The sequence below is a fragment of the Pan troglodytes genome, chromosome 3 (assembly GCF_028858775.2).
Source record: "Pan troglodytes isolate AG18354 chromosome 3, NHGRI_mPanTro3-v2.0_pri, whole genome shotgun sequence".
Lineage (NCBI taxonomy): Eukaryota > Metazoa > Chordata > Mammalia > Primates > Hominidae > Pan > Pan troglodytes.
Genome location: NC_072401.2, coordinates 184,831,823 through 184,857,431, shown reverse-complemented (window position 1 = coordinate 184,857,431; position 25,609 = coordinate 184,831,823). Strand labels below are relative to the sequence as shown.

Here is a 25,609-nt window from a genome sequence, read left to right as displayed (position 1 = left end):
TGCAGAAGATGTATATCTCACCTAACTGTGAAAAAAAAAAAACAAACTGTATGCTAGAGCTGATGTCTAAACAAGAGATGTACAGGATGGACAGACCCTCCAGCCAAGAATCTTCAAGGACATCACCACCACAAGGCAGCCCAGCCATCTGGAGAATGTGGGAGATGGGCGGAGATCAGTCAATAAGAGTCCAAACTTCTCAGGTTTAAATATTCATTATAACTCAGGTCTCTGATTATCCTAATATTTAATACCTGTATCTATTTCCAATATTTATATATGTGAGTGCAACCTGCCTCAAAGTACAGAACTCATCCTCTAACGAACATAAATGTATGGTCTTTAAAAGTTTTCAGAACTGTAGATGACTCCCAATAATCCTCATCTCCTAGTAATTTATGCCTCTTGAGTATGCGCTAGATCTGAGGGCTTGCTTCTAATGAACAGAACATAGAATAAGTGACAAGATATTACTTCTGAGATTAGGTTACAAAAGACTGTGCTGTTGTCCTGCTCACTCTCTCTCTCCCTGATTCTTCTTGGCTTTTTGGCTCTAACAAAGCAAGCTGCCCCATTGTGAGCTGTCCTGTGGAGAGGCCCACGTGGCATGGAATGAGGGAGGCCTGTGGCCAGCAGCCAACAAGGAAGTGAATCCTGCCAACAACCGTACGAGTGGCTTGGAAGCAAATCTTTCTCCAGTCAGCCTTGAGATGACTGCAGCCTGGCTGACACCTTGATTGCAAACTACCACAGAGACCTTGAGCCAGAGGATCCAGCTAAGTCCTGCCTAGATTCATGGCCCACAGAAACCATGAGATAATAAATATTATTTTAAACCACTAAGTTTTGGGACAATTTGTGACAATGAGATATATAATTAATAAACTAATGAAATAAAGAGATAATAAAAATTAAAAATGTATGTTAAAAATCTGAAATGTTCTTAAGTTATAATAATTATAAGATATGTACTCTCAGTTCTCTCTCAATCTTTTGAGGTTTCAGCCAATCATATTTCCCTCCATCTTGGGGACACGGTATATTTCAAAAAAATACTTGTCACTGGCTAAAATGCCAAGAAACACTGACTGACACTTAAATGAATAAAGGGCAATAATGATGATGATAATAAACTATCAGCATTTGTCTTGGATAGGTCAGGAAAAACACTCCAGTAGACTGGTTTAAACACCGCATATTACAAGAGAGTCAGTGGGAAGCATTCTCATTTCTGAAATACTGCACAATTCAAATATGAACTACAAAAGAGGGTTCCCAAAGGCACCTTAGAAGAAGGCTTCATAAAGCAGGATGGTGCTTCATCTCCATCGTTGTATTTGCAGAATAGATTTGTGAAGATTATTTTTAAATGTAAATACTCAAGTATATTATACAAATGTGGTATTTTTTATTAAGACCCAGTGGCCTTGGGAGCTCATGGCATTATAATATAATTTGCTGTTTTCTACTATATTAAAGAAGCAATATATAATACTGTCAAAATGCCCTGTACCTCAAGGGAATTCACATTCCATCAGTTTTATAGATGTGAAACTTTATAGGTAGAGAACACATGTGAATTACAAGAGCTTATCATGGAAGATAACATTAGATTCTTCAAAGAAGATTTTTTTGTCTATAATGCATATTTCTATTCTTCCTACTGTGCTTAGGAAGAATAAATCAAATGAATATAAGTAACTTTCCTTATCTTCCTTTTTATAAAGTATCTGCTATATTTATTTATTATTTGTTCGTTAATTTCTACAGACAATTATTGGCCATCTACTACAGGGTTTGGAAAAATAAGATAATCGGGCATGATCCCTCCTTCCAAGAAACTTACAAAATGTAGAAGAAATAGTGACATAGATGTATGTAGAACACAATTAGTGCCTCGAGCGGAGAATGGCTATGTGCATGGCTAGTGTATGAGAATGGCTAGTACCATGGCAGTTTAGAGACAAATGCGTTTCTTCTGGCTGAAAAGAGTACAGTTCCGTGGAACAGGCAGTAATTAAAGATGGCTTTGAAAGATTCCCGACAAAAGAACCTGGCCCATTCCCTGCCCCAGTCAAAACCCCCGGTTACCCCAGTCACACCAGCCTTCAGCTGCACTGAATTTCCTGCATGTCTTTCCTCAAGTCCTGCTTCTTGAGACCTTTGAATCTACTTGTGGTCCTCCTTCTTCCCCACCATCTTTTTCTCCAGCCTGGTTAACTCAGTCATCTCTTTGGTTTCAGCTTGAAGCACTTTCTCCAAGTAGCTGTGGCTACACTCTTTAGAATGGAAAGGCTGCTTCTTCATGTTTCCCCGTGTTCTCCTGGCATGGTGGTGGTCCTTTCCTTATTTCACTACACAATCTCATTTCTTTACCAATACCCCAAGAAGGACTAGCCTATGATCTCCTGAATGTACAGTAAATGAACATGAAACTCATTTTGAAAGCAGTAATGTGCCACAGAAGGGTTTTATGCAAGAGCACAAAAGGATTTTTTTTTTTTTTTTTTTGTAAAGAGACGAGGTCTTATATGTTACCAAGACTGGCCTTGAGCTCTTAGGCTCTAGCGATCTTCCCACCTCACCCTCCTGAGTAGCTGGGACTACAAACAAGAGCCACCATGCTCAGCTTCAAAGAATCTTGACTATATTCTATGAAAATCATCTGACAGAAATGTGAAGTTCTATTATCAAAAGAATTGATATCATGGTGCAAAAAATTTTTTGGTGAAAATTATACATTAAATGAAAAAGTTTATAAAACAGTATATATAATATAATCCCATTTGCGATGTAAAATACATTTAAAGCTGTGTGTGAGGTGGGGGGATTCCTTGAAGTCAGATTTAAGACCAGTCTGGGCAACACAGAGAGATGCCATCTCTACCCCCAAAAAATGAAAACAAAAATAAATTTTAAGAAACTGTGTATATGTGCATGTGTGTATCAATATGAAAAAGTCTGGAAGGATACATGTCAGAAGATTTAGAATACTTAGTTAACTCTGGGTTGTATGAACATAGATAATTTTTCTTCTTTTCACTTATCTATATTTTCTACTTTTCTCCTATATACCGTTACTTTTCGTTTGTTTGTTCTTGAGACAGGGTCTCACTCTGTCAACCAGGCTGGAGTGCAGCGGTGTGATCATAGCACATTGCAGCCTTGAACTCCTAGGCTCCAGCAATCTGCCCACCTCAGCCTCCCATGTAGGTGTGACCACAGGTGCAAACAGCCTCCCAAGTAGGTGGGACTACAGGTGCAAACTGCAAAACACGCTGAAAGATCTATTCCCAAAACTGAACACAATCCTTTTATATGAAGTTCCAGAACAGACAAAACTAAGCTATGGTGATAGAAATCAGAACAATGTCTGCCGCAGTAGGGAGGGCTGACTGGAAAGGGGCAGGACAGAACTTACTAGGGTGACGGACGAAGTTTGCACCTTGATGCGGGGGCAAGTTACAAAGGACTATACATACGTCAAAGTCCACCCAAAATACACGCTTAAAATCAGTGCATTTTTGTGTATGTAAATGAAACCTTGATTACTAAAAGAAAAAAAATTACAGTACAACTCTGACTCTACCAAAAAGTGATTTACTTCTGGTTGTATTAATAATATCAAAACCTTATAAACCATACCTCCTTATTTACCTTCTAGTTAGCTGCAAACATCCCTCACTGATATCTACACCCCCACTCCACATATACCCACTGGAAGGTGAATATGATCATACAACACTGATGGCCTAAAATAACTTTCACAGTCAAGGTCAAATCTTTTACTTCTAAATATTCAATAGTGTTTCTTAGAAATAGTGTTAAACAGCCAACATTCCTTATTTCATTTTTTATTTAAATAATGAGAAAATGATGCTGAAACTATACGATGTCAGAACACAACATATGTGTGGAACAGCTGTTTGAGAAGATAATACCATTTGCTTCCTAAACTACTTCACAGGAATGTCTTGAAGATTAATGAGACAATGGACCAGATCGTTTTCAGTGGGTGAACTGTTTGCTGTTGGTCATTTGGGTACAACAGATCACCAGAATACCATTACCATTACAGCAAAATAGCAGACTTAAAATTTTATATTCTAATAGTGAAGTTTTAAAATATTCAAAATGGCTTTTTTTGACACACAATTTATACTTGAAGTGTACTTTAATTCCTTTAAATAACAGAAAGCTTTTGGTTGCTGAGTTAAGCAATAAAGCTCTTCTTTTTAACATTTTAAGAGTTTATCGTTATACTAGTTGCCCAGCGATGAAAACATAAAAGATGCAGTCATTGCCCTCAAGAAGCTCACAATTTAGTGAGGAAAACATACAAAAAATAATATAAATGCAATATGAAAATGCTTTTTAAAAAAATCCCTATGCACCTGGTCCTCTGGAAATATCTGGATGGGGCACTCGACCAGAATGGGACGGTGACCTGTGAGGTGGAGGGGTGGGTATCAGAGAAGGCCTGTGGGAAGCAGTGGCACCTAAGCAGACTGCCCCTAGAAGGATGTGGCCTTCAGACAAAGGGAGGGCCTAGGGGCTGTGCAGAGAGTGCTCAGGCTAGACTCTACAGATGCAAAGAAAGGCAGCCAGCTGAGGAGGCACAGGGTCCTCCTAAAGGCCTCCAGTGCCAGGCAGGGCAGGAGATGAAAAAGGAGAGGCCCATGCAAGCAGACTAGGAAGAGCCTTCTAGCAAGGAATAGAACACATGCATCTGGACTCTGAGAAAGACTTAGACAGATGTGGCAGCCAGCAGTCTGAAGGAAGTAACTGAAGTTATCACCCAAGGAGATCTGCAGCATGCAAACAGCAGAAGACTAAAGACTATTATAGAAATCCTGACAGCAGGTCCCGGTGAAGAAGAAAGAGGCAAAAGAAAGCTGGGCAGGTGTGGTCAGGTATGTGAACAGTATGTCACAAAATCCAAAGAGTAAAGAGCAGGAGGGATAACTCACAGTGGCAAGTCACAGAGACAAGACTACAGTGTTGTTTGGATTTGACAGTTTGCGGGGTGTATTAGACCCTTCTTGCCTTGTTATAAAGGAATACCTGAGACTGAGTAATTTATGAAGAAAAGAGGTTTAATTGACTCATGGTTCTGCAGGATATACAAGCACGGCCCCAGCGTCTGCTGGGCTCCTGGGGAGGCCTCAGGGAACTTTTACTCTTGGCGGAAGGCAAAGCGGGAGCACCACATTATGTGGTGAAAGAGGAAGCAAGAGAGTAAGCGGAAGATGCTTCACACCTTCAAACAGCCAGATCTTGTGAGAACTCACTACAGCAAAGACAGCACCAAGGGGATGGCGCTAAACCATGAGAAATCCACTCCCATGATCCAATCACCTCCCATCAGGCCCTACCTCCAACACTGGAGATTACATTTCAGCATGAGATTTAGATGGGACAAATATCCAAACTACATCGTGGGGTCTCGGGTGCCCTCAGCAAGAACAGGTTCTGTGAGATAGTGGAGAACAATGGAGGAAGTGGAGTTCTTGCAGACTATAGCTTTCAGCAAGTCTGGCTGTGAAGGGAAGAGGAGGCAACTACAGTTGGCAAGGGATTCTGGTTGAAGGATGGTTTTGAGAGGGTGAGGAAAGGGAGTTTAATGCCATCTGTTTGTATTTCTTTTGCAGTTTTGGTTTTGTTTTGAGAGTTTCCAGTGTTTATACATTAAGACAAAAGAATCATTTATTAATAGAAATGGTGGGAGAACATTTTAAAATCAGGAAATAACTAGTAAAGATACCAAACAGGAGAGAATGATGAAATAGAAAAGTTATTAAGAGGTATCTGTAGGGGTGGAGGTGTCCAGAGGAATGCCTCCTTCACTGAGAAAGAGGAGGAAGCCCTGAAGGTGGGTTTAGATACCAAAGAGTTTGTAGGTGTTGAGAAGGAGGCTAAGAGGATTCCTTTTCTCATTTTGGTACCAAGAGAGCTTATTTTTGTTGACCCAGGATGGCGAGGTTGGTTTCTGGTTTCCCAAATACTACTTTAAGGAAAGAAAGCTACACAATTATTCATCTAAAATAAGCATAAAAGTGAGAGTTAAATAGTTAATACATTTCAGGTATTTCACTGACTTGTTTATTTGCAATGACATAAGGGTGAGACACAGTGCTTAAAATGAACTGAATTTTATCAAAATTAGTTCATTTCACCCTTACAGATGACATTTGGTTGTCAGTGACTGATACACAATAAAACCTGGTATATACTAATACAGTATATCAATAAACATTTATTAGAAAACAAAATTAAAAGCTAACTTAAAAACACAATCATTGATTCTTCATAGGACTTTTAGAAACTTTCAGGGAGAGATAAATAATAGCTCTACAAAAAAGTCACATTTCTTCTGGTCATATAAAAGAGGCTGAGGTAACAACTTGTAGAAACTATTATTTGTATTTGTGTTGAACTAATAATGTACAGTATACATGAAAGCTGGTTCCCAAGCTGTGTATGACAGGTGTTCTACTGAAACAGATCACTAACCATATGTGCTCACCGGACTTCAGAGTGCTTACGCTCCTTTCTGCCCTTCCACCTCACCCGCCTGGAAGATGGTGCCTCACAGCTAATAATACAGGCTTTTTTGGCCTCTTGAGAAATACATCATCTACCTACACAAGGGCAGCTGCAAGCCATCACTAATGAGTGAGTATCAAATGAAACACTTTGCTACAGTGATACTGTTCCTAAAGATACTACAGAGTACTGCATATACAAATTTTAAATGTAAGAATAGATCTAAAAGAAATAAGACAATGAGGAATAAATTCATTATGTATTCCCCAAAACTTATAAAAATAAAATAATTATTTTAAGTGAATAAGCAAAATGAATGAGTATTGTATGCTACCATCTGAATAAATTTTTAAAGGAGTAGATAGAGCGCTAGATATTCATATAAACACACACACACAAACATACACAAAAATATAAAAAAAATTTCAAAGTATGTGTTTTTGAAAGTCATTCACGGCCACAGTAATCCTCTGCCCTAGACTGACCATGTCAGAGATGTGACAGATTTAAAAGCTGTTAAAATGAGAGGTTTTTCCCTTCCAATGACAAAGAAATCAGGAAACAGAAAAAAGGAAGAGGTTTAGGACCTTTCCCAGCTACGCTATGTCTTCCAGAGCCACTGATGCGGGCCAACCCCTCCCCAGTCCCAGCCTACAAACCACACTGTGCCAACGCCCAAGTCTTTCTGTGGCAAACACAAGGAAAGGAAGAACCTGTCAGAAGGTGCAGTGGCCATGGAAAGAGGAGCCCAGCAGCTCTGATCCCCACAGGTTCCCAGACCTGTGCTGAAGGAGAATCCTCATTCCCCAGCAGGCAGGCAGGCAGGCAGGCACACGGGCCAGACACCCTTTCTCCCTCTCTGCCCCCATAAGGACAACTCTATGTACATGCCCCAAATACCAAGACAGGCACTTCAGTTAAATATTAGTCACTAAGAAAATGGCGTTTTGGAAATTCACTTTGTAACATGTTTATTCTTTTGTGTGACTGTAGGTTTTGGGGGATTACTTTTCTGATATGTTTGCTTTTACCAAAAAGGAAAACTTACTGTTGATGTGATCGATGTAGTAGACACCAATCTGAGGGTCAAACCCTGCTTCCCATCCCCACGGCAGCTCATCCCCAACACAATCAGCAAATGACAAGGGCTTCGTTAACCTACAACAAACCAGAATTGACACACCAGTGATTCTTTCTGTCAAACCGCATATGTCAAAATTCAGCACCCTAACCACAAGTGTCTAGGTTGCATTTAAAATCTTAAAGAAAACAAAAAACCAAGGATAAAATACAGATGTATATATCAAAAAAAGTAGGACAAGTCGTAATACCCTTTTGAAAGTTCACTGCTTAATATTTGGAGATAAATCTATACACTAAATAAATAAAGGCATCCTAAATCAGGGAGAATGCCAAGCTGAGAGTGAGGAAGCTTGGGATCTAGCTCTAGCTCTGCAGTGAAACAGATACCCCATTAAAAAGAAAAATGTGTCCCAAGATTCAAATACTGGTATCATGAAAATCCTATCAGTAGCATGGAGACAAGATCCACATCAGGTTACACTAATTTCAGACTGGATGCTCGTTTATAAATTAACTAAACATTCAACTGTGAAGGCTACTATAAGTTCTCCTTGAGATGAAGGACAAATTTTTTTATAAGTATCTTGTACATAACAGTCACTCAACAAAATTTTTAACTGAACCAAATACATCAAGTATTCATTCATATATCAATGTGATCTCACCTTCTGAAATTGCTTTATACTCTCTCTTAAGACCATTTTTTTCTTTAAGACGCTTTCTCTGTAGGATTTTTCTCTTTAAAACTAATGAAGAAACCACACAGTTTCCTAAGCAGAGTACAGGTTTCAGACTTAATTACAATAGATTTTTTTTTTCTCACTCTCTTGCATTTTGCTTTTGAGATTTTCCTTGGCTACTGGAGCGGCCATGGGCAGAACCCCACAGATGCCTTGCTGGAGTGTGGCCACCATCAGTCAACACATTTTCTAATTTAATGCACTGGCACCACTAGCATGGTTCTTACATACAAAATCTCCTGGAATCCCTTTTATTCATGCTAATGACTATCAAAGATCTCACAGTTCAACTGAAATATAGGTCATTTTCAGAATCATATCATTCATCAGAATAACAAAGTACATCATCCACCCTTCAGAATGCTCAAGAATGATATAAAAAGGAGGAAAATTCTTTTTTTCCAGGCCTGCTCTGCAATAGTCCTCCAAGGACAAAAAACACCAATAGATGAAAGGAAGGGTCTACTTTTCTCTCAACCTTCCTATAGCACGAAATCTCTCCTTCTGGAGATGGCTCCAAAGAAGACACTGGCCTTCCAAACCAGCTCAGCAGACAGAAGCAATAATGAGGGTAACCTGCTCTACCACTGACTCACTGTGAGACCACTTACTGGGCACCTCTTCCTACCTCAGTTTCCTTCTCTTTGAAGTAGTGAGAATACCCTCACGTACTCTCCCTGCAATTTAACTAGCTCCTAAAATAAACTCAGGATAAAAAGGAATTAACTTGGAAGAGCATCCAGGACGTTATAAGTAGTCAATAAATGTCAGTGATTATTAACACAAGCACATGTGAATTCTCTCATTTATCCCTCAGAGGAATCAAGTCAGGCAGCACAGCATAGAACTGTGGTTCTTAGAATATAGTTCCCAGAAACAGCAGCATCAACATCTGGGACCTTGTTACAAATACAAATTCTGGTTGGGCACCGTGGCTCACGCCTGTAATTCCAACACTTTGGGAGGCTGAGGCAGGAGGATGGCTGAGACCGGGAGTTCAAGACCAGCCTGGGCGACACAGTGAGACCCTGTCTCTAAAAAAATAAAAAATTAGCCAGGCATCTTGGCTCATGCCTGTAATCTCCGCACTCTGGGAAGCCAAGATGGGAGCATCACCTGAGCCCAGGAGTTCAAGGCTGCAGTGAGCCATGATTGCACCACTGAATTCCAGCCTGGGCAACAGAGCAAGACCCTGTCTCTAAAAAAAACTAAAATGATTAAAAAATAATAATAGAAATAATACAAATTCTTGAGCCCTATTGTAGAATCAGAAACTCTAAGTCCCAGCAATGTATGCTTTCCAGGTAATTCTGCTCCACACTAAAGTGCGGGAACCACCGGCTTAGAAGTTAAGAGCTTGAAATTTGGCATCAAAGAGATCTGGGCTCAAATCTTTATTCTGCCACTTACTCACTATACAACCTAGAGCAAGTTATTAGCCTTAAAAGCCCTAGCTTCCTAATGTATTTTTTAAGGGGGTAGGAGGAAAGATTAAGTTTAGATGAGAACTAAACAGTATAACACCCGAGAAATGGTAAGCTTCAATATATGTTAGATGAGTAAAATGAATCTCAAACATGTTAAGCGATGTGCCCAAATATGGAAACTGGCCATATTTACTTTGTAAACATGGAGTGCATCTGAACTCAATCTGAGTTCAAATGCAAAACATTTTATTCTTAGAATTGTGCTCAAATTCTGTCTTCTATCAAAAACTGCCTCAGAAAATTGATTTTTCTTTTGACAAAGAGTGAGATACCATATCAAAAATTCCTACATCCTAGGACACCTCCTTGTCTGCATACATGGTCTCTTTGACTATCTCAATAAAGCAACTAGATAGAGCTCCGGTGCCAGGTCACCCTCTGTATCACTGTTTGATGATTCTCTTTCACTAACTCCATTATCAATGCTGTCTAAAAGGCACATGCATCCTAAAGAAATGAAGAAGGAGAAAACACGAGAACGGTAAGTTTAAGTGACAAAAGAGAAATATTAGACCAGTATTACCCAGGCACCAATTCAATGTGCTTAAGCGTGAGTATGACAGGAATATATTTATTACTTTAAGAATAAGAAGTTACAAAAGCTTGAGAGCATGTGCTATGATTACAAGTTAATAGTAACTTGATTACATTTGGAAATAATCCAGTTTGTTCCACTAACTGGTTAGCAGATAAGCATTTAATTGTCACTGTTCTAAGACTACAATTACATCTATAGGTATACATGTAATTGTGAACTCTGAAAAATTCAGAAGATTCCATTCTTAAAATTTTTAATACAAAAATTTCTCTGCAGAGTTCCTTCAAATATCAATTTAATACTTTATTTTCTATATATGGATAAATATATATACCTTCTCTGCACTCTATCAATAGTAAAACCATTACATAGATATTTGTAAATATTAAAGTTTTAGGATTGAATTCTTACGCAAATTATAAAATATAAATAGAACAACATTCTCAGGTTCCAAACAAATTAAGTACCCAGTTATGGTGCTATCCTGATAAAAAGAAAATATTACTACGACGTACTAAGAGGTAACACAAAGCAAAAAGAACTAACAGATGTATTCCAAAATTACAAAAAATATAAATTAAAACAAATACAGTGAACGGAAATGTTAATTAACTTTTAAATTTCTTCCTCTTGTTGTGCACAAGGAATTTCTTACACATTCAAGCTTTCTTTGATGTTAAGTCAGTAAAAATGGATGGAGTTTGTTTTTGGTTGGTTCCCTGCAAAGGAGCAACAACAAGCAACAACAACAACAACAAAATCCTGAAATTAACTAGAGTCTTAATGCTGAATTCCAGACATTACTCTTTGCTTAAAAAGGTCTTCCTTTGCACCATGCAAAGGAATTTCATATTATGAAGAAAACGGTAATTTACTGCAGCACTTTGCCAACGTTTATATGCAAAATTTAACTCTGCGTGGTATTTCCTCTCCTTGCTGGCATTATATCATTCTTTCACAGTCATTTAATATTTATTGTCAACTCAAATACACGTCCTATGACATGAGATGCCACACAGTGATGTATTTGTTCACTTCACAATTACATGATGGTGAGTACAAGCACAACTCCAAAAAAACCTGAGTTTGTACTAACTGCACTAAATGAATATGCACTTGAAAAAAACATTTCAGGTTACTAAAACTCTTGCCACAATTCAGAGCCTCCCAAATGTACAGTTTAGCACACACATTAAAAGTCTTAACAGTTATTTTTACTTTGTAGCATCTGCTGTTCTCATTGTTTAGCTAACACAAAGCAGAGCCAATCCTGTCAACTGGTTATGATTACTACAGAATCTGCTCACAGAAACATCACTGAATTGCTCTAAGAGAACAGGGAGGAAGTAAAGATGTGTTTCACAACTTGAATTTTAAAGCAAGGATAAAGCACTAGAAATCTTTCCACAGTCCTAAAAGAATCTTCATTTATAATCATGTCAATTAGTTCCCTCGAAATAACTTTTTTTTTTTTTTTGAGACTGAGTCTCGCTCTATCACCCAGGCCACAGTGCAGTGGCGCGATCTCGGCTCACTGCAACCTCCACCTCCCTGGTTCAAGCAATTCCCCTGCCTCAGCCTCTCGAGTAGCTGGGATTGCAGGCGCCTGCCACCACGCCTGGCTAATTTTTTTGTATTTTTAGTAGAGACGGGGTTTCACCATGTTGGCCTGACTGGTCTCAAACTCCTGACCTCAGGCAATCCACCTCCCTCAGCCTCCCAAAGTGCTAGGATTACAGGCATGAGCCACTGCGCCTGGCCAACAATTTCTATCTATCACTAGATAGGGAAACTAGCAACACAAAGAAACAAACAAAGGAGAATGGTAGAAAACAGTGGATGGAGGCAACAAGAAAAAAAATGGCTTTCAAGAAAAATTATACAAACCACTTCGGAAGATAATAATGAGATTCCTTCCCTGTGTGTGGGGAAATTAGCTTAAATGATTAGAAAGAAGTCATATTGGAGGGCCAGGCACGGTGGATCACGCCTGTAATCCCAGCACTTTGGGAGGCCAAGGTGGGTGGATCACCTGAGGTCAGGAGTTCGAGGCCAACTTGGTGAAACCCCGTCTCTACTAAAAATACAAAAATTAGCCGGGCGTGGTGGCACATGCCTATAATCCCAGCTACTTAGGAGGCTTAGGCAGGAGAATCGCTTGAACCCGGGAGGTGGAGGTTGCAGTGAGTCAAGATCGGGCCATTGCACTCCAGCCTGGGGACAAGAGCGAGACTTCGTGAGAGAGAGAGAGAGAGAGAGAGAGAGAGAGAGAGAGAGAAGTCATATTAGATAGAATTTCTAGAAAACAAACATTAGATATCAGAATAGGTCACAATGGGCCAGGTGCGGTGGCTAATACCTGTAATCCCAGCATTTTGGGATGCCGAGATGCCGAGACAGGCAGATCACTTAAGGTCAGGACTTCAAGACCAGCCTGGTCAACATGGTGAAAACCCATCGCTACTAAAATTACAAAAATTAGCCAGGTGTGGTGGTGGGCATCTGTAATCCCAGCTACTCGGGAGGCTGAGGCAGGAAAACTCTTGAACCTGGGAGGTGGAGGTTGTAGTGAGCCAAGATTGTGCCACTGCACTCCAGCCTGGGCGACACAGCGAGACTCTGTCTCAAAAACAAAACAAAAGAACAGGTCACAATGGGGAGAATCATCTCTTCCTAAGATCATTTTTACCTAAAGAAAAAAAAATAGACTGGGCAACATCTGGAGGCTCCAATCTAGCCTCACTCCCCCATTCTTCCTGCCATGAGCCCTTTTGGGTGTCTGGCAACTTATATTACTGTTTATTAGAACAGTTACTCAATATTTTGAAGATCATTTTGTGACATACTAATTTTTTCAGAAAGGAAAGAAACTAATTTTATTAGTTGTCTATTATGTTCCAAGAATTATGCAAGGTTGTTTCATATGTTATCTCATTTAGCCCTAACAACAACCCTTCAAAATGGGTATTTCTGGTCTCTTTTTTTTTTATTTTTATGTATTTATTTATTGAGACGGAGTTTCGCTCTTGTTGCCCAGGCTGGAGTGCAATGGCACGATCTTGGCTCACCGCAACCTCTGCCTCCCAGGTTCAAGTGATTCTTCTGCCTCAGCCTCCCGAGTAGCTAGGATTACAGGTATGCGCTACCACGCCCAGCTAATTTTTTTTGTATTTTTAGTAGAGATGGGGTTTCTCCATGTTGGTCAGGCTGGTCTCGAACTCCTGACCTCAGGTGATCCACCCACCTTGGCATCCCAAAGTGCTGGGATTACAGGTGTGAGCCACCGCACCATGCCTATTATTATTATTATTATTATTATTATTATTATTTTGAGACGGAGTCTCGTTCTGTCGCCCAGGCTAGAGTGCAGTGACACAATCTCGGCTCATTGCAACCTCCACCTCCCAGGTTCAAGCGATTCTCCTGCTCAGCCTCCTGTGTAGCTGGGACTACAGGTGCGTGCCACCATGCCCAGCTAATTTTTGTATTTTTAGTAGAGACAGGGTTTCACCATGTTGGCCAGGTGGGTCTCAAACTCCTGACCTCAGGTAATCCACCCGCCTCGGCCTCCCAAAGTGCTGAGATTACAGACGTGAGCCACTGCACCCAGCCCCATTCCTATTTTTTACAGATTTAATTCTGTATGTGACACATCCAGAATTTTGTGTTTTACGTGAAACATAAAACGTGTCACAAAATCCTGTGTTTTAGATCCTGTCTGTGTGCAGTGGGGGGATATAACAAGGAAAGGACTTGGTGCTTGCCCTGGGGAGCCAAGGTGAGGACAGCCAAGCAGATAACTAATTTGTCACCCTAGGACTTGGCCAGGAAGGCCCCTAGCGTGGTGCAATGGGTTAGGAAGGAGACTGCTGCTCCAAGATTTAAATGATTCACCCAGTGCTACAGAGCTGGCAGGAAACATAACGAGGTAGCCTAACCAAGACCATTTCTTCAGATTAGTTCATGTTATGTCTGCACCTGCTTGGGTCCTCAGACAATTCTCCCCTCTGTTGGTCCTAGGTCTGGTCCTCCTACAGCTGGCATGAGTTTTGTCGCCTGGTACCAACGAGAATTAGTTTGACACCTCCTCCACATGACAGACTTTCAAATATCTGAACACAACTGTGTTGTCTCCCAGGTCTGCTCCCCGAGACCCACACACCCCACTCCTCTCTACATGTCTCGCATCCCCCACTCCAGGCTAGCCTGCCAGTCTCCTGCCCTTACCCCAGCCGCTCCTCTCTACTCTGCAGTCTCATTCCATCTCTCATTATCTGATATTTATCTCTTCTCATATGGTTAATTTTTTCTCCTTCAGTCTATATTCAATGCCCCCTACCCTAAAAAACCTTTCCTCAAACCTTCTGATTCTTCTTTTGACATTCACTTACTAACCATTCCTAACCATTCCCTCATCCTAACCTAGAGGCTGTAAACAGGAGGACTTTAGGAGGCCCTATCATAGAATTTCCCTTCTGCCACCTAACACTTAATCCTACAGTTACTTCATGAATACACTCTTGAAAGACAGTATTTGTGGGTGATTTGCCTTTGAAAAAGCACATGGCTCATGCTGTTGGGTTTTGGGATCCAGATATAGTATCTGCAAAAGCTTCAATGCTTACAATATTCTATGTTAGGCCAGGCACGGTGGCTTACACCTGTAATCCCAGCACTTTGGGAGGCCGAGGCGGGCGGATCACAAGGTCAGGAGATCGAGACCATCCTATGAATGGTGAAACCCTGTCTCTACTAAAAATACAAAAAATTAGCCGGGAGTGGTGAGGGGCGCTCGTAGTCCCAGCTACTCGGGAGACTGAGGTGGGAGAATGGCGTGAACCCGGGAGATGGAGCTTGCAGTGAGCCGAGGTTGCGCCATTGTACTCCAGCCTGGGTGACAGAGTGAGACTCCATCACAAAAAAAAAAAAAAAAATCTATGTTAAAGGTCAAATTTTACATACAGCAATTATACTAATAATATAAAACACTTACTGAATGTTTATCATGTACCACACATGCTCTAATATACATAAACGTACATACATAAAACTCTGCAAAGTAGGTATACTTTTTCCATTTGAATAGCCTGGGCAGAGAAAAAAATAAACACTCCTCTCCAAATAAGCATGTGTTAGGGTCACACACACACATCTCTCCAGTCAACATTTGTACTATAGGGCAGTGGTGGTTGCAAGCTCTGCCGCATAGCCCTTCACACTAAAAACCTTCACAATGTTGGCTCTGAAGAAGTAAAAAATAAAGTCTAGTTACGAATAAAAGGAAACATAGCTCATGAAAAGCAGGGCCAAAAAATTGAAAAATTACAAATAACAGGAAAAATATACATCATGGGTATGTGCCTCTTAAATTACTTCAGTATTTGGCCAAAGATCAAAAGTCGCTTTTGAAAAATACTTTCCTCTTTTTTACATGATTTGTAAACCGAATAGCAATTTCTAGGTAAAACTGTATGCTTTATGCTTCCTTAAATAGGAGGTTATAACATGATTCCAAGTTAATTGTTCATATTGTCTGACTACTTGAGCTAAAAAAAAGTTGGTGCTAATGAGACCAACATTGTGGATTACACCTCCCACAAGAGCTGTTTATCATAGAATCAATCTGAGAATGTTGGTTTACAGTAGCGGTTCTGAAACCTATGCGTGCATCTGATCTGACTCAACTGAAAGGCTTATGAAAGCACAGACTGTTGGGGTCACCCTCTCAGTTTCCGACTCAGTAGATTTGGGAAGGACCTGAGGATTTACATCTCTAAGTTCTGAGGTAATACTGATCGGTAAACTTCAGGGACCAGAAGTTCACCTTGAGTGCTATTGTTTAAAAGACGTAAATTAGATTGGATCCCTAATCCAACCAGGTGATGGAGAAATGGAAAACAAGCTCAAGTTAAAAATAAACCTGAAGGCTTTACAAGTATCTCTGTTATGAAAACAATGAAATATTTAAACAGATAATGGCTTAACAGTCCTCCTATTTGGAATAGTAGACACTTCATTTAATTTTAAGTAAACATTTCCTTTCTTCAAAGGATACTTAACTAATTTGAAAATAACTTCAAGAGCAAGGCTTTCTTTATCCTTCATTTTCTCACTTATATACAAATAGTAACAGTACTCAACATCATTAGTGATTACGGAAATGCAAATCAAAACCACAGTGAAGCACCAGTTCACACCCACTACGAGGGCTATCACTAAAAAACACACACACAGAAGACACGAGTATTGACAAAGATGTGGAGAAATGGGAACTCTGTACATTGTGGGTGGCAACGTAAAATGGTGCAGCCTCTGTAGAAAATGGTTTAGCAATTCCTCAGAAAGTTAAAATGGAATTACCATATGATCCCACAATACGACTTCTAGGTCTACTTCTAAAGGAAGTGAAAATAGGTACTTGAATAAGTACATGTGTGTGCATGATCATAGCAGCATTATTCATAATAGCCAAAAGGTGGAAAGAGCCCAAATTCCCATAGACAGGTGAATGGATAAAAAAATTGTGGTATATACATGAAATGGAATATTATTCAGCCATAAAAAAGAATGAAGTACTTATACATGCTACAATATGGATGAACCTCCAAAACATTATGCTAAGTGAAAGAAGCCAGGCACAAAATGTCACATATGGTACGATTCTACTATATGAAATAGCTAGTTCACAAATGCATAAAAAAGGAAAGTAGTTGATGGTTGCCAGGGGACAAGGAAAGGGGTAAATAGAAACTGCTCAGTGGGTACCTTGGAGGAGGATGACAATGTTCTGAAACTAAATGTAGGGGTTGGTTGCACAACATTGTGAATGTACTTAAATGCCACTGAATTGATCATTTTAAATGGTTAATTTACATTAGGTGAATTTCACTTCAGTAAGGTGGTTTTCAAAAGGAGTAGCAAGTAAACAACAATGCCAAGACTTAAAGTGAATAAAATATTTTCACAAAAGATAGTAAAAACATGGGAAAATGTTAAACATCACTAATAATAAAAAGAAACGCCAAATACAATAAAATAATGAGGCTAAAATTTAAGCCTATTAAAATATCAAGTTTTTGCCTTTTTTCTTTTTTTTTGAGACAGGGTCTCACTCTGACATCCAGGCTGGAGTGCAGTGGGACGATCATGGCTTAGCTCACTATAGCCTCAACCTCCCGGGCTGAAGCCATTCTAACACCTCAGCCTCCCAAGGAGCTAGAACTGCAGGTACACACCAACACGCTTGGCTAAATGTCTTTTTTCCGTTGTAGACATGAGGTCTGATGCCCAGGATGGTCTCAAACTCCTGAGCTCAAGTGATCCGCCCTCATTGGCCTCCCAAAGCGTGGAGATTACAGGCATGAGTCACTGCTTCCGGCTGTTTTGCTTTGTCTTAGTGATGAAACTCACTCTGGTGAGGATGTGGGGCATCAGCTACTTTCATTCATTGCTGGTGACTTTGTAACTCGATACAGTCCTTTTAAGAAACAATTTGGCAGTGTTAAAAAACCATTAAAATGTTGATTCTGGGTGGGGGAAGGGAGACTGTTAGGGAAAAACAGCTAATGCATGCTGTGCTTAATACCTAGGTGATGGGTGATAGGTGCGGCAAGACATCATGGCACACACTTACCTATGCAACAAACCTGCGCATTACTGCACACTTACCCCAGAACTTAAAATAAAAATATTTAAATTTTTTAAAATGTTAATTCCTTTTAACCTAGAAATACTATTCTTGATTGTGTTGCATGAATCTTGTCCCACCTCCACAGGGATCAGCTGCCACCTAAGGCATGTTACTACACTCAGACTCAGTCTCTAGGCAGGGACCCTGCCTTCTTCTCGCTCTCTAGCACAATGCCTAATGCCTACCTCACACACAGTCGACACATAATAAATTTTGACTAAATGGAAGAAGAGTAGGAAGGAAGGCAGAAAGAAAACATCAACTACATCATGAAAGGGTTATAATTTATTCTTTCAAAAATTTTCTATTTATACAGAAGTAATAGTATATGCATTTATTCAAATAACAATATGAAGGCTGGTATTAAGGTGTTAGTTGATACATATGTTTCCTGACAATGGAACAAGATACAAGAAAATCTTTCAATACTGCATCAAAATATTTGGTCTTGTGATTTATTTTTGCTATTATTACATTCTGTATCATAATGAATATCTTAACAGAAAACAGATTTAAGTGACAAAGACATAACAGAATTTATCTCAAGCATTCCAATAATTCAGCAGGTTTTTAAAGTATTTTTATGCCACGGAAGAAAACAAAGTGGTCAAACAAACACTTTAACCTGAACCTCTTTTTCTCTCCTAAGTGCCAAGAAATGTTTGCTTGTCAGATTATTTGGTTTTGAAAAATAGTCTGAAATTTTAAGTGGCTATGCCAGCAAAGAAAGTATGACTGTTTGAGAGAGGTAGAGAACTTAAAAAGGATTATTGTCCAAACAAATAACAGAAATCCACCAAGGCTGCCTCAATTCCCAACCTGTAGTTCAACACACAGCCAGTCAATTTCATGGTGGATAATAATTGCTCATGGACGAAGACTAGAAGAGGCTTCAGTATTCAGTCTGGAGAATTGAGCTCCAGTCAGGACAACAAAGAAATGACACATGGCACACCTTTCTGAAGGGCCACAACTTCCCTTTTGAAGAAGTTAAATGATTAAAATACACCTGTATTACTTTTATCAAAACTTAAGAAACTGAGAGGACTTTAAAAAATCTCTATAACCTCACTACATAGGAATAATCCCAGTTAACAATGTGATGTGTTTCACTCTAGGCTATGTTTTTTAAATAAATATATACATATGTAGATATAATATTATGTACAAAATATACATCATATTTTGGTATCAAACTAAACAAACTCTATGTATACTGTAGTTTTCAATGTTGACTTAAAAATATACATTTTATAAAACAGTTAATAGATTCTCATTATGAAGAATACAGAAAATAACAGGATGAACTGTTATTAAAGTCCTTGCTTCACCTTCCTGTAGAGTGACATCTACTCCAATACTTTGGTATTTTTTCAGTCCATGTATAAACTTATGTACAGTTGACTTCTGAACAATGCAGGGGTTAGAGGTGTTAACTCCTTGCACAGATGAAAATTCTCTTATAACTTTTGACTCCCCCAAAACTTAATTACTAATTGCCTACTGTTGACCGGAAGCCTCACCAATACATAAACAGTCAAGTAACGTATTTTCTACACTGTATTATATACTGTATCCTTACAATAAACTAAGCTGGAGAAAAGAAAAAGTCATTAAGAAAACCAAAAAGAAAAAGAAATACATTTACAGTACCGTACTGTATTTATTGATGCTTTAAGTTTAGGTTATCTGCTTATACACCATGAATCGTCCATCTGAAATGGTGGAAACCTAAGCTGCAGACCTCAACCTACTGTAGATATCAAGCAAGTCAACATTTTCTTGTAAGGTCATTACTTTTCTCCACTTCTTGGAAGCACTTCCAGCATCACAAGTGGCACTTTGTATGGGTCCCACAGTGTACTCAAGATTTACGGTATTGCACTAAATACAATGAAAAATACTTGAGAACCGTGAGAGATCACTTTTTACTGTGATATGCAATTTACCAAAGAGAGGAACTGCTCACACAGAGATGATTAGCATCACAGGGCATTTTAAGCAGATGCTCCCAAAACTTGAGCTCACCACAACAGAAGGTGGCTATGCAATCATTACAGTAGTACAGTATATACTATAGTTAATTATATGCAGTTATGATTTAATACTGCCTCTTTACATTTGTTTACATTTCTCTCAACTACAAATGGCATCATGCACAATTTTTAATGTGTGCATAAGTTTTGATAAATTTTAAAGACTTATAATGGTGTGTATATTTTATGGTAGTAAATAATAAAACAGTCTAGTATGTACATATATTTTATGCATTCGTGCCATACCTTTTTCTTAATTTTTTTCAATGTTTGTAGACTATGTAGTTCACGTAAGTTTTTTCGAATTGTGGGAAATCTCCCCGCCCCCGCCCCAGGCAGCCACTCATCTACTTCCTGTCCCTACAGATTTGCCCTTTCTGGAATTGCATATAAATAAGATCATACAATTTGTGGTTTCTTGTGTCTAGCTTCTATCATTTGGCAAAATGTTTTCAAGATATATAATGTTATTATATAGCATGCATTAAGAATTCATTCTTTTTATTGCTGAATAGTATTTCACTCCACAGATACCACATTTTGCTTATCCATTTACCAGTTTACAGATATATGGATTGTTTCCACTTCTAGCTACTATGAATGATGTTGCTATAAATGTCTGCATCCCAGTCTAGCTTTCGAGAGGCAAAAATAAAATAAAATAAAATAGGCTTCAAGCTTGGTGAGACTGGCCAGGTTTCAGAACATCGTTGGCATGAGTTACAGGCACAGTATTCTATGAATACTAAACATCTAAGAAGAAAGAAATGTCAGCTAATACCAACAAGATACCCTCATGAATACAAGGAAATCATGAGACAAGACGGCAAAGTGTGGAAGTACTACTTCACAGCTCAGAGGCAGGACATCTGCGTTGCAGATGCCTATGACACCAACTACTGAAAAATCTACCAAAAGAAGCCCAGGAGAGGTCAAGGAGAAGCCAGTCGGCCTGATATACAAGTAGTAAAAATATCTTTAACACGTGCAGTTCCCTCCACCTGGAACATCTTCTCTCCCTCCACTTTTCCACCATCCTGCCCCTTTTATAGTTTCACACTTAAACAGTTGTCTTCTTCTAAGATTCAACGTCCTTAAAAATTAATTCAAACATCATCTTCTTGGGGAAGACATCATGTTTTCCCAAAGCTGTCACTATTTAGTGACATTGTTAAGCTCTGGAAGTATTTTCCCATTAAAATATTTCACACAGTTTACATTTTTTAGTTGACTTCTCTGTTCAGTTCACCGAGTTCCTAGCGGTTGTTTCATCTCTGCATGCCAAGCACATACATGGTACACAGTGCTCAATGTTTGTTAGAGAAAACAGTGAGTGAGTGATTTCCAGAGAGACGTTTCCTTAGAGGTCCAGATTTATCAGAGAGCATCTCCCTGATCATTCCATAGCAGGGTATCTAATGGCCACATCAAACAACTCATAAAAAACAACGCTTTAACTTCCCCCTCATGACCACTTCCCCAGTCCCATTCCTCCCCCAAATGACCTGTTTGGAAAATGGCACCATCATCAACCCAGATGCTCACCTCACAACCCGGGAGGCAGTCATCCTTGATGCCCCCCTCTCCATCAACATCCTGCAGGCTCACCCTCCAGAACACAGCCCTATTTACAACTATTTTTCCTCCACCACCACCTCTCTAATCCAACCTATTAGCATCTCTTGCCCCGATTAACTTCCTAACTAGTTGTTACATTTCCACTCTCATCCCTCTATAACCCATTCTCCACACAGCAGCTGGTGGTCTTTTGAAAATAGTTATTAAAATCTTACTTTTAATATAAGATTTTAGTTAAAAAATACATGAATATACCCTCCTTGTAAAATATTAAAATACTGCAGACAATGCTAAGTCTCTTTGACCACCAGCTCTCATTCCAGTTCTCACACTCCTCTCTTCAGAAGTATCCACGACCACCGGGGCAGTATGTGTTCTTCCAGGCCTTTCTCTACATACAGCCTAGAAAATATAATATACTGTGCACATCGTTCTGAAGTTTACTTTTTTCATTCAACAATATAATTTATGAGGCTTTTCATGTTGCTACCTCGTTTTTAATAGTAAGTTTTTTTAAATTTTATTTTATGTCACGGGAGCATCTTTTACAATAAGCTTAGATCACAGTTTAGCCCTTCCAGTATTGTCTGGTACTGATAGCCATTTTAATTGTATCCAAAACAACACTGTACTGAATATCCTTGAATGAGCCCTAAGTTACATACTGACAAGTATTTTACTCAGTCACAGATTCATAAAGTTAACCTCAGGAAGCACTGCCTGCTATGCAGCTCCTGCAGTAAGGGGACTTGGGGCCATGGTGCCTTAGCCTTACTTGTAGTTCTCGATTATGCGCCCTGAAGCCTGCTGCTTCCGAACGGAGAGCTCAGCTAGATCAGACTGAGTCCGAGCTTCCATGCAGCAAGCTCCCTGGTGTAAAGGCACAGCTGCTGTCAGTGGAGAGTTATAAGAACTAACTCAGCCTTAATAGCTTGTGGGGAAGTACCTGGTGCTTCAGTTCCACCCTCTGATTTTTACTTTTTTTTTTTTTTTTTTAAGAGACTCTGGGCAGCACAGCAAGACTTCAGGGGTCTTGCTCTACTGCTCAGGCTGGGCTGCAGCCTCGAACTCCTGGGCTCAAGTGATCCTCCTGCCTCAGCTTCAAGAGTAAGCTAGGACTTACAAGTATGTGCCACTATGCCTGGCTAATTTTTTAAATTTATTTATTTATTTTTTTTTTTTTGTAAAAACAGGGTCTCACTGTGTAGCCCAGGCTGGTCTCAAACTCCTGGGCTCAAGTGATTCTCCCACATTGGCATCCCGAAGAGTTGAAATTATAGGCATCAGCCACTCTCTGGCCCTGATTTTAACTTCTTTTGCAGTCTACAGCTATTGTTACATTTAGAGACAAAATAAATGATTTTCACAATAAATTTCAAAATGTTCATAATGTGAAGTTGGTGTTATTTCAGTATATCTCAACTCTTAATCTTGCCTGGATAAATGCAAGAAGAAAGTATGTTGGTTTGGCCACATGATCATTGCATTTCTGTGCGATTTACCTGAACAAATATCCTAACACTATAGTGATGCTGTTAGCAGGGCCTGGTCTTTAACTAAGGGATCTCTACATAATTGACCTAAATGGAGTTACCCAGCATTGACTCTCAGTGATCTTCCAGGGTCCCAAAGTGAAGAAGAAATTCAGTTAAGCACGGGCCTTCCCGAATGTGAAGATCATGGAGGCAGCTGGCCAGATTACTAGACAATTAAACCAAGTCTAACTGCTTCCCAAAAAAGCTTTAAGAAGGTAAATGAGTCAATCAATCTCGGTGCACCTGTAGCTTCTCAGGCCAGAGAAAAAGCACATGCTGGAAAGCATGCTTAACATTTCAAAGATGACTATTTATAGACATCCAAAAAATATATGCCCATGTTCATAAATGTTACTCTTTTTTTTCTAACATCATCTAAGGCATTTTAAACTTAGATTCAAGTTTCTATTATAGTCTGTTTCTACAAAATGTTCACTTTTTTATATATAATGTCTTTATTAAGAAGAGGAAACAGCCTTATTTATTCTTGAACCTTGCTAAACAACAAAGGAGCTTCTGACCAAAGGCCCTACAATTTCCTTCTTTGATTTCTTTATATTAAATTGTTTCATATTAAATTTACAAAGGTTCTATTTTTATTGTCATAATCTGACTCTTTTGTGTTATGCATATATTTCACCAAGACCAATTTGAATTTTTTTCTAAACATTTAGTGACCAAACTATTTCACAGATCTTGCATGATCTTTAGACTTGAGATTTTTACATAATTATTTCACTTTATTCTCTAGTTGACAATGTAATACGAGCTAGAAGGAGACACCTGTTGTGGAAGTCACAGATTTACAGGTTGCTTATTACCACAGCAGAGCTGACTAATGCATGAGTCTATATAAAGTAGTCACTATCTATCATGGCATACAGTTGATTTATTTAATGCTATTATCATGTCTGAATTTATCTCCTTTATTGCTCTAGTCCTCCTTCCTACCTCCCCATGACTTACTTTGTCCACCACTGTGGTCCTTAGTGGCTAGAACAGCGACTGCTGCTCATTCAACATGTGTTCAATGAACCTATCTTCTGGTGACCACTACATCTGCACTGGTGACCCCTTCAACCGTACACTAAGTCACGCTTAGCTTCTGCAAGTATTTGTTTTGCAGTATTGAAAAACTCCTTCATGAGGAGGGCACAGAGTTCTGCCTGGAGTGTGAGGCCAGTGTTGCTTGGCTGCAGCTGCCATTTGCCACTGATGATCATTCTTCTCTTCCCCTGTGAGAGTAAGGAGAGGATGCAGTCTGAGTGGTTCAAAAAAATTAAAAAAAAACAAAAATAAAAATAAAAGGGCTGGGCATGGTGGCTCATGGCTGTAATCTCAGCACTTTGGTGAGCCAAGGTGCGTGGATCACCTGAGGTCAGGAGTTCGAGACCAGCCTGGCCAATATGGTAAAACCCCATCTCTACTAAAAATACAAAAATTAGCTGGGCGTGGTGGCAGGTGCCTGTAATCCTAGCTACTCGGGAGGCTGAGGCAGGAGAATCGCTTGAACCTGGGAGGTGGCGGTTGCAGTGAGCTGAGATTGTGCCACTGCACTCCAGCCTGAGTGACAGAGTGATACTGCGTCTCAAAAAAATAAATAAATAAAAATAAAAAATAAAAAATCTCCTTATTCTGGCCCTGAGTACAACTAAAAGACAAACTGAAAGAATCACAGATTTTTTTAAGCTCTGGGGCTGGAATTTCAAGAACCAAGAGAAAACTAAGAAACGTTCCTAAGCAGCCTAAAGAATGGTACTAACATGCCACAAATCAATCCCATACCTACTATTTGCTTTGCTATTTAAACATACGATTGAATTTTTATAGCTTACATGGAGACTTTCCTTGGTGATATTTCCGTGTGCTCTCTAGCCTCTATGTTCCTCTGGCACAGCACCAGATCCTCCAAGCACTAAAAATTAGACATATGGAATGTGAGGAATGTTTGATAACTACACTAACTTCAGAGATCAGCCCTTAGTCATAAACAAAAATGCATGCCCTTTGAGCTTAGACTCAAATTCAGTTTGAAGCAAACATAAGTCATGAGGCTGAATGCTGGCAAAGTATGCAAGGTGAAGTGGGGTGGGCTGGGAAAACTCTAAATATAGTTCCTCATCACAGTGAAGACAAATACTGCTTCTTTGTTTTAATTGAATGTGCAAAGCACTGCGTGGCTAAGTTTTAGACTAGTAGCACCTGGGTTAGAAAAACAAACCATTAAAAAATAAAATGTGCTCTGTTTCCCAGTGCTTTCACGAACATCTCCTTATCAGGGCCTCATCTTTATTTATCTTTTTCTATAGGTGCTAGCTCTGTTCAAGATTAATTAAAAGCAAAAAATCAAGTACAAAAAACGATGCTTTGAGAAAC

The 25,609-nt window shown here is 39.3% G+C and overlaps 1 protein-coding gene and 1 pseudogene across 1 annotated transcript in view; one reads left to right on the top strand and one right to left on the bottom strand.

The window, feature by feature from the left end:
• WWC2 (WW and C2 domain containing 2) overlaps window positions 1-25,609 on the bottom strand; it is a 215,104-nt gene that overhangs the window by 113,517 nt on the left and 75,978 nt on the right. Inside the window, 1 exon segment of the mRNA XM_054683510.2 lies at window positions 7,595-7,704. Within this exon segment, the coding sequence (XP_054539485.1) occupies window positions 7,595-7,704 (110 nt within the window).
• Window positions 24,323-24,503, top strand: LOC112209167 (small nucleolar RNA U3; annotated as a pseudogene).